The sequence below is a fragment of the Amblyomma americanum genome, chromosome 10, assembly GCF_052857255.1.
Source record: "Amblyomma americanum isolate KBUSLIRL-KWMA chromosome 10, ASM5285725v1, whole genome shotgun sequence".
NCBI classification, from domain to species: Eukaryota; Metazoa; Arthropoda; class Arachnida; order Ixodida; family Ixodidae; genus Amblyomma; species Amblyomma americanum.
Genome location: NC_135506.1, coordinates 12,778,895 through 12,789,255, shown reverse-complemented (window position 1 = coordinate 12,789,255; position 10,361 = coordinate 12,778,895). Strand labels below are relative to the sequence as shown.

At 49.4% G+C, this 10,361-nt stretch overlaps 1 protein-coding gene and 1 pseudogene across 1 annotated transcript in view; one reads left to right on the top strand and one right to left on the bottom strand.

Annotated features, from left to right (window-relative positions):
* Positions 1-260: 260 nt before the first annotated feature.
* On the bottom strand, positions 261-3,664 carry LOC144107427 (uncharacterized; annotated as a pseudogene).
* A 1,769-nt stretch (positions 3,665-5,433) lies between these two features.
* LOC144107426 (uncharacterized) overlaps positions 5,434-10,361 on the top strand; it is a 17,711-nt gene continuing 12,783 nt past the window's right edge. The window contains exons 1-3 of the mRNA XM_077640421.1: positions 5,434-5,787; positions 8,524-8,725; positions 9,745-9,800. Coding sequence (XP_077496547.1) covers positions 5,571-5,787; positions 8,524-8,725; positions 9,745-9,800 — 475 coding nt within the window. The 5' untranslated portion in view covers positions 5,434-5,570. The remainder of the gene's footprint in view (positions 5,788-8,523; positions 8,726-9,744; positions 9,801-10,361) is intronic.

Here is a 10,361-nt window from a genome sequence, read left to right as displayed (position 1 = left end):
GGTGGCGGATACTGCTCTGTGTCCAGAATCGGGGTCGACGTTATCTTGTAATCTCCGCACACACGTACTGACCCGTCTTTTTTAACGACCAGCACGACCGGTGTGGCAAACTCAGCAGTGGAAACTTGAGTAATGACGTCCATATCCTGTAGCTTCCGAAGTTCTTCTTCCTCTACTGCTAAACGAAGTGAAGTGCGTAAGGCACGTTTCTAGCTTTGAGGAACTTCGGACGTTTTTCCTTAAGACAAAGAGTAGCTTGCTCACCTTCTATCTTGAGTGTCGTCAAAAATGACTAGAAGTGGTTTCAGTCGCCCGTTGTGGCCTTCATGGCTTGCGTCAGGATGCGGATCGTTGCAAAGCTTGTACAAGGTGCAGATTGCGGCCCAGTCCAAGCGAAACATTTCGAGCCACTCGCGTCCTAGTAGGGCTGGTCCACCATCGAAGTATGTACAAAATAAGGTTCCCGACGTAGTTTTTGTACCGTGCGTCCACTTTGAAGACACCGCAGGGTCGGGCAACTTCTGCTGTGTATGTTTGCAGTCGCAATTCCGTTGGTTTCAGTTTGTAAGGCGGTCAAAGTTTTTTGAACTGTTGCCTTGCTATCACGGACACCGTAGCACCTTTGCATAACTTCATACTCAAAGGTGTACCTTGAATTTCGACGTCGACGGTGGTGGGAAGTCGGGTTTTTCTGGACAGAATCTGTACGTTGCCCATGTCGTCGCTTTGAAGATCGCGTGTCCATTTCCTTGAAACCGCCAGCTTCTGGTTGTTACCACGACACGCGCGATTAACGTGGCCCTTCTTGCCGCAGTTCGCACACTTATCTATAATGTGCGGACAGGCCCGGGAAAAATGCTTGTCAGAGCCGCAGCGATAACACCCAAAAGACCGCCTCCTTTTCGTAGCGTCCTCGGTGATGGTTCTGTGAAAGTCGTCGGCACTTTCTTTCGCGAGCGCTTCCGGAACATTTTTGTTGCGAAAGCAACGCTACGCCAGCCAGCGAGCAATTTCGGCTCGTCGCGCACTTCAGCCGTGTGCCGTATACCGTGGCCGACGAACGACCTTGAGCCGCCGTTGCCTTGTAACGCCGCAGCAGCGCTTAAACAGATGGCGCCGCCGTCGACGCCGCTCGTTCCACCAGATGTACTCCTCTGGGGTAGAGGGAGAGGAGGTGTCGCCTCGCGGGGGGTTAATATATATATGCGCTTCGCCTCAGTGGATTCTAGTCGTTGTGGAGAGCGCGAAAGAGAGGCAACAACGAAAGAACGAAGCGAGGAAGAGAGAACGCGCTCAAGATACGGCAGAAGAACGCGCCGCACGACTCGAGAAGCGTCGTAACGAAGATGCGGCCAGTAGAAGTCGTGCCACTTCCCGGAGTTACTCTTAAACCGCGGAAAAGACCGGTTTGAGTTCTCGAGAGCGTCGGAATGAGACGCTGCGTAGACGACGTGCCGAGGAAACGAAGCTTTCGCAATTCAACTAGGGTTAACCAGAGCTAAACCGCAGCCAATTTTTCTTAGCTTCTTTCAAAGCAAGTGCGCGCTCGACGGCTTTTTGTAATGCCCTTTGAAAAGAAGTATCCCTGAATTTCGGTACGGAATAAAAAGCAGACAAACCTGCCGCGAAGCGATTCGTCTGAAAAGGTGCCAAATTCACAGGTGTGAGTCAGCTTTCTGAGCTCGGCTACGTATTCTGTGATACTTTCATGTTGCAGCTGACATCTTCTCTGATATATTGGTCGATGTCCGGTCACAGACACTCTCGAAGTCAAGTGATTGCGAAGCAGTTGTGTTAGTTGCTCGAACGTCTTTTCCGATTGCTTATGTGGTGCGGTCTAAAACTTCAAGAGGCTGTAAGACTTCGACCCAATGACACTAAGCAGAGCATGCACCTTCAGTTCTTTCGGAACTTGTTCACCGCAAAAAAAAAGGAAATCAAGCGTTCTTCGTAAGATAGCCAGTGACTCGCAGTTTCGTCGAATGTTTCTGCATTACCAATCTGACTGGAGGCAACTGGAGGCTGCCATTTCGAAACACTTCTCCCCTTTCGACGTTGCTGCTGTTGCTTCCAGCCTTGCAACTCAGGACGTTGCTTCAGTTCTTGGTTTACCCGCTTCCGCGCTTCTTCCTGCATCTTGCTTTGCTTCCGCCATACTCGTCTGCAGTTGTGGTGTTCGCGAGTCGAAAGAAGCGATAAGAAGACTGCGTAAGACTTTATTGGGCGGCAGTTAGGCTGATTTCTGGCTACTCACATGCAGGTGCTCTCTTTTTGTACAGCCCCCTGGTGACGTCACATAGCGCGTCACTTATCACGGCCATAACATACTGCGGTGGCACGTATCCCTCTCTTCGGCCCTGGGCATGGTAATGTCGTGCTGTGCCTCTTTTCTTGTTAATGCTGGTTAGCATCTCTTACATTAGCTTTGGATACGACACCCCTACGAAAACAATGCTCTTGATTAAAATCCTGGAGTAGTATGAAAACGTCCCCAAACATGAACCTCAAGACATCCTCAGTATGCGGAACGGACGGACAGATGGATCCTAGTTGGGCTGCTTGAGTAACAGTTAGGGACAACCTGAGGACGTCGGAACATCCTGATGTGGCCATTCTGATTTCATACATAGGACGTCTTTGCGTTGTCTGAGGTGGGTCGTTTATCATTACATTTCATTTATTGTTTCCTGTTTTTGTTGCTTGTCTCGAAGTCCGCGCGCATTGCAAATTAACGAGTCTTTTCGAACCCGACCACGGCGGCTGCGTTTTTATGGAGGAAAAACGCTAAGGCGCCCGTGTGCTGTGCGATGTCAGTGCACGTTAAAGATCCCCAGGTGGTCGAAATTACTCCGGAGCCCCCCACTACGACACCTCTTCTTCCTTTCTTCTTTCACTCCCTGCTTTATCCCTTCCCTTACGGCGCGGTTCAGGTGTCCAACGATATATGAGACAGATACTGCGCCATTTCCTTTCCAAAAAAAAAACAATTATTATTATTCAGCACTGTCGGCTGACCAGCACACACGAAGCCCTTTCGCTTTGGCGGCCCGTTTTGTTTCTGGGGCAAAAATAGGGTGCTGTTCTGGACATTTCTATAGCCAGAGTAACGCCGCGAGCCCTTCCTGCATTATTCCGCTATGTGGTCCAGACTATGTGTTCGAGACTTCCAGAGGAGACTGAGCGCAAGTCTGCCTAGTTACTGCTTGGCAGGTGTAGCACACCTGCCGCGCATTGCAGCCGCCACGGTGTGTAAGAAGCGCATCCGTGGCAAGCTGCCACCCGCCAATTGTATGCAGGGCACGATTGGCTTGCAGCCGTAGTTCCCCATGTTGCAGTCAACTTTTGCCCGTATCCGGGGCTGCGCAGCATGGGTAAACGGGTCTTTGATAAGCAGGGAAGCTGGCTTTTGACGTTTTGGAAAGCGTCTATTGATATCTTTTTGTATAGAGTAGTTTTTATATGCTGGTATTCCATCCATACATCGGCACCATGAGAGGTGGCTCAATCACACTCACGGCCACTCGCACTCACACTCACTCACACATGCACTCACTCACACTTGCACTCACGTCCACTCACACTGACAATGACCCACACTAGCACTCATTACCACTCACACTCACCACTCACTCACACTCGCACTCAGAAAAGGCGCATGGTCCATGGTCCACCACGACTGCTTTGTTTCGTGAACTTGGGCTGGTCCCTCAGAGCATGAGGCGGTGCGCAAGGTCTTCGTATGTCAAAGCAATGCGCTTCCCTCTGAGGCGACATCGAGATACATTCGAGTGTATACTAAAAGAGGGATGATGCGGGCTGGTTAGTATACATATTGATGGAAAGGATGTGACAGTGCCTATGGCGGGACGAAGGGAACGAGGCACACACTTGCGCTGACTACAAATAAAATGATTTACTGCAACATGTGAGGCAGCGTATAAAGGAAATTTCGCGAGCAAGCATAACCTCACAACCAGGAGGAATTGTTCATTATCACTGACTAAGAAATGCATATTCTTGTGTCTTGAAGAGCGCCATCGAGGCCTGCTGATGCACGTGTCATTAGTTTTGTGTGTATTGTATGCCTCGGAAATAAGCCTCGAGGTCTCGTCTTTATGTCTGGCGATAATAGCAGTCCGATGCAAAACTGCTTCACAGTTCTCGCATACCGCACAGTGTTTGGATAGATCATGATTCTCTGTGGCCCGTTCCCTGTATCTCACGCAGTCGATCGTTGATGCAGCGCCCCATCTCACCGACGCTGAATAATTCCTCCCAGTCATGGGGTTTTTCTTGCTATTTTTGCTCGCCATATTTTCTTTGTATGCTACCTCATATATGTTGCAAAAAATCATTTGGCGGCTAGTCAGCGCAAGCTTGTGTCTCATTCCCTTTGTACTGTCTTAAGCGCTGTTAGGTCCTCTCCGTCACTGTGTAGTGATGTGTTCACAAGGAAACGTGCGAAAAATGCCGAATAAAAATTCGAAAAGCGCCGCCGCGGTGGCTCAGTGGTTATGGCTCTCGGCTGCTGACCCGAAAGACGCGGGTTCGATCCCGGCCGCGGCGGTCGAATTTCGGTGGAGGCGAAATTCTAGAGGCCCGTGTGTTGTGCGATGTCAGTGCACGTTAAAGAACCACAGGTGGTTGAAATTTCCGGAGCCCTTCACTACGGCGTCCCTCATAGCCTGAGTCGCTTTGGGACGTTAAATCGCCATAAACCAAACCAGAACTTCGAAAAACAACTGCAGGTGAAATTACCAACGCATATACAACAGACTATGGATCAGGAAAGTCGCACCCGATCATTCTCAACGGTGTATATTTCCGCTATGCTAACTTGGAAGATAGGTGAAGAGTAACGTAATAGTAATCGATTATTTTTCTGTAATTAATCGTTCAATTACTTACAATGGGCTGTAATTAACCGGTGAAATGAGTTAAATTTCAAATCATGTAGTTGTAACTGTAATCGGTGACTTATTTTCCGTAACGCGTGCCAGACTGGTTTCCTCTAAACAGCCATCCTTGTGCACATTGATGTTAACCACCTAGACTAACAATCCTTTACCACGGAAAAAGCACAACAGTCTGAACCGCCGAGAAAGCGAGAGAGCTGCACGCAACCACCACACCACGGACAGGAACGTCGCCAGAAAATTTGCAGCGGGTGTGACTAAATAAATATTAGGCAAGCATGGTGCCACAGTGGCTGTGGTGCGGCCGGGCAATTTAGAGGCGGCGTTGGCCACCGTTCGCCTCTACGCTGTCACTGACCACGGAGCAGCCCAAACCGGTGCTGTAGGTTCCCCTTCAGCGCTGTTGCACGAGAACCGCCGACCCGCCGCTGCAGCGAGTCCGCCTCTCAGCTACTCTCAGCCGGGCGCCGCGCCAACCGCTTCACATTGATGCCCTCCGCAGTCGAGAGACGGCGCCGCAGCCGTTGCAGCGCGGCGACTACTGCGGGCCGGACGTGATCAGGCGCCGCAGCGCCGCAGCCGCAGTTCGGTGTGCCGCGCTGCCGCGGCAGCTACAGAAGCAGCGGCGTGAGCCATCGCTCTGAACACGGCGTCATGGAGCAGCACGCGGGTGACCACGCCGCCGACGACGAGGCGCCGCGAAAGCATCTGCGTGGAGTGCGGCGCTTCTACATGTCGTTCCCCGTGGAGGAGTTCGTGGACGCCGTGCGGCAGCATCGGTTCCTTTTCGACCGCGACGAGCTCGAGTTCAAGAACGTCGCAAAAAAGGAGGCAGTGTGGGAAGCCATTGGCCAACAGTTCGGCATATCAGGTATACGCGCGCACCGCCTGGCCTGTCTGAAAGGCGGCGCGCCGCAGTACGCGAGTACGAGGTCACCGGCACCGAGACGCGCGGCGCTGCAGCGTGCCGCCATTGCGGCGCTTTTTCTCCGGCGAACTCCCTCCCGGGGCGCCCGTGGGGGCCGCCCGTCGCTCCTCGTTGGATGCGTTGACGCAAGCGTCGCCCTTCCCACCCGACTACTTGGCTCTCCTCCTCCGCTGGTCGCTTCCTGTTTGGTTGTTTGCACTGTGCTGCGCTCCGCTTGAAGAAAATAGACGCAATGAATGTTTTTGTGCAGTTGCGGGGAAGGAAATTCTCCAGAATAGGGACATTCTGCCCCTAGGAGCATGCGCAGCGATTTTTTGCGAAGGCGCGCGTAGTTTGAAGTCACATTTCGGCGGGAAAAAGCATAGTAGGCAAGCAAGTGCAAGTCATATCGGTTGATCGCGTGTTTCAAACACGCACCAGGCTAAGAGTGCGAGAATTTGGCCTAGTTGGTTGTTTGTTGTCTGTTTTCGTCTTGTCCGTGTAAGGTTAGCGTGTTACCACCACGCACCATGCGTTGCAGGCGTGTTGTGCGATGGCGTGTCTTTGCGCTGTGTTATCAGCTACATGGGACAGCGGATTTGGCATCCATACAGATCTAGGAACTTGGACGCAGAAACGCGCGGCCATCTGCTATCAATTGTGCTTGCTTGCCTGGCCGTCTCATACTCCTGAAACACTGTGGCATGGCGACGCCAAGGCCACTGTCACGGCGTCACAGTTGCAGGCAGCGCAGCCCGGGCACGAAACGGACTCGCAAGGTGGGAGCTGGACAAGGAAACGTTGAGTAGGCATCCCTCTGCTTTTGCCGCGCATGCGCACGGGACGCATAACTCAAACCAGAGCCTAAGGTTAGATGGCGCTGACTTGCGCCGCAGAGCACCGTCGGAGCGCTCCTGAGAGGGCTGGTCACCACTGTACTGCCTAAATATCAACTGCGGGGCCGCAAAAAAAATGGACGAATGCAAACGGACGGCAGACACTTTGAAAATAAGGATGAGCCTTGGCGCTCTTTTAATGCACCCACCGCGGTGGCTCAGTTAGGGCGCTCAACTACTGATCCGGAGTACCTGGGTTCGAACCCGACCACGGCGGCGGCGTTTCGATGGAGGTGAAGCGCAAAATGCGCCCATGTGCTGTCTCATGTCAGTACATGTTAACCCCAGGTGGTGGAAATTTCCCAGAGACCTCCACTACAGCACCTCTTAAATTTCTTCCTTTCTTCTTTCACTCCCTCCTTTATGCCTTCCCTTACAACGGTTGGTTCAGGTGTCCATCTGAGATATGTCAGATAGTTACTGCATCATTTCCTTTCCCCAAAAAACCTATTTTCAATTTTTTTTTTTTTGGAATGCCATCAGAACACCATCTAGACCTATTAACCACACTCATCGGAATTTCATAGGCAGTGGAGTACTCCACTGCCTTATAAAGATGAATTTTTGATAATTATTTTGTGGCGATCGAGGTTTGTCATAATTGCTGACTAGACCACAAAAAAGTTACGCCATTTTCATTGACGCTGGGCAAGATGGTGGACGCCATTGAGGGTTCAGGTGCACAGCACAGAGGTTTGTAGACACAGGAAATTAGGCCCGTTTCACATGCATGCGATTTTCTCCTGCAACGCTGCGAATTCTGTTGATCTGCAACTGGGGAGGGCCGTCGGTCTAGTCACAGATGACTTGCGATCGAGTTCCGTCCGGTTGGTATTCAGTCGCAGCGTCGGTGTGTTCGCTCCGCGACTGACCAATGTGGAGCGCTGAGACGGCTTGTGATGTGGGGTCACGTGGGAGCTGTTGCTGCGGTGGAAGCAAAACTGTTTATTCTAATCGAAACATGCTAAATATTGCCTTGCGTCTAAAAATATGTCACGTTTAATAATAGGTTGCCTACGCAAACCTTGCCTGTCCCTCCCACCGAGTTCGCTGTGTCAGTGTTGCATGTGAAAGCAGTGACCGAAAATCGCACTGCGGCCTCACAGACTACACCAAATATTTTCGGTTCAGTCGCAGCATGTGAAACGGGCCTTAGTCTTGCACACAGCACGAGCGGTCATGACGTTGGCAGCGCCGCTGCGAGCCTCAGTGGCTCCTTACCTGGTCTGGCCTGTAAGATGCCTCTGTAAAGATTCTGTTTCCTTGTCTATTCTCTTAAACAGCACGCAAGAGTAGCATATGAATTGAGAGCTAGCAGCATAAAAGTCCCAACTGGTTTAAGAACAATTCCTGGAACAATTTGTTCCAGTTGGTCCCAAATGGCAATTGTCTTATAAACCAGTTAGTATCAGTTAAGATTTTCAGTGGGTGAGGCAACTATTGCAGGAAAATGTAGTTGAAGCAGGTTATTGGTGTAATAGGAAATAATTTCTTGCTTCTCATCTTTTATGAGTGAATGTAGCAGTGATGTCATTTGTGCACCACTCTTCAAACCAGTATGGCATTCCATGTGGATAAAACAGTATTTTCTGGAAAATGAATATAGCTTTAATGTCTCAAGTTGGGAGTGTGGTTTTAAAACCTTTGTATGTCTCGCATTTTTCATGTCCGGATGTACGTGAAAGGTGACAGTCATATGAGAGACAGTCCAGCTCGTGGTTAGGGGAGCAAAAACAGAAATTGGCTGAGCACATATGTAGCCACTGTCCAGTGTGTTCATGTGTGTGCGAATACCACTTTGCAGGCCGCAAAGCGATGAACAAGTTTCGCAACATGCGTGACAAGTACTTCAAGGTACGCAAGCAGGAGATGCTGCAACGGCGCCTCTGCACGCCCCGCTTTCGTAAACCGGTGAAGACATGGGCTTTCTACCACATGATGCGACAGGTGCTTGAGCGGAAGCACCACACTCCGGCAGGTGCGGCACAAGGAACAGAAGGGTCGGAGTGAGTATTGCTGATGGAACCCACCATGTGCTTCTTTTAAGTCAGCTGTCGTGATCTTGTCCTGCACGTGCAATGGCATTATCACATGGCAAGGTCACACGAATTTAATTCCTCCTAACACATACTCTTGACCTTGGGTCATGTTATGTGAACGCCCTTTCAGTTCTGACGCACTCATTTTGGCCTAGAAAAAAAAATGTAAGAAGCATTACTGAATGCATTAGCATGTTCTTTCACTAATGGAGGTATTACAGCAACAGACAAAAATATATTAAAGCAACTTTCAGCACATAGCACGCATTTTTCCCATCTAGCATTCATGACTGGAATCGCCTGCCCCATGAAATTGTTGAGTGCCGTTCCGAGTCTATGTTCCGCGCGTTACTGTCGGATGTATGAGTGCGCAGTTGGCTTTCTTTTGGCTTTTTTAATCACGCGGTCTTCGTTCTTGTTGGTCCAGCATCATTTGGTTAGTTGGCTTTTTTTTCGTCACGTCTTTTTGTTGTTTCATATTTCATTCATTTTGTACTTGCTGTGTCATGCCTTGTTGTATTGCTTTTTTTTCTGGCCTATTCTTCTGTTATGTATCCTCATCCCCCCTGCAATAATGCCTTCGGGCGCTGCAGGTATTTCCAATAAATAAATAAACATGCTATAAGTCCATGTTGAATGTGCATCAATTTTCAAATTCTGTATGCTGCATAATTTATAAAGTTCACAAAATTTCCAGGAAGATCTCTTAAAAGATATCACGATATGGTGTAGTTGATGGCTTGCCTGAAAAAGAACTTTGCAGAGTGCTTTAAGAGGTATGAGGGGCATTTTCAAGTGTGCAAGTTCCAATGGAAGTACCCTGAAAGTGCAGAGCCGTTGCCTCTTATATGTCAGACAGACAGGCTTCTTATTTGTGGCCTCAGAGCCTGCTACTATGATGCAGCTTTTCGTAATCAATTTTTAAGGCCATGGCGTGTGCATAAATCAATGCAAGTATGAGACGTTCCATACTTGGGTGCTGCCAGATTGCATGAAGAGTACTGCAGTGCATGCATTGAGGAGCTTCACATTGTTTTACAAGGCACGAAGGAGATTCCTTTCATGTTTGACTAACCTGGTACTATTTACTGACCACTGTGGATAATCTAAACTCAAATGGGATCAAAAGTTTTTTCTTGTAATTCGCTATTTTTGAATTCACGGGAGGCGTTTTGATAATATGGTGTTGATAGGACCAGGGCGTCACTTCAAATGAACTGGCTATTAAAATTAAGCAGTTTCAAATTAACCATATCTCGTGGTATATGTAGTGATGCTTTTTCGGATGAGCTATGTACACACAGTGCCCATATCGTCTTCTCTTTCCTAGGTCGATTGTCCGTTTCACGCTGGTCCACAATATGAACAAGGTGAAAAGTTTCTGGCTAGTTTTTATCAGTTCTTGCAGATCGTCAGGTGCACTTCTACAAGCTGGAACTTCAGTTCAACTGAAGCTGTGCTTGTAATTGGGATTTCAGTTGATTGCTGGTCACGAAACCTGTCCACACTGCATGTACTATAGGGCCCCAGGTTTGACATGATGCCACTAAAAATCGTGAATTTGAGCATTTCTCACATAATTCTAAGATAGAAACCACATTCT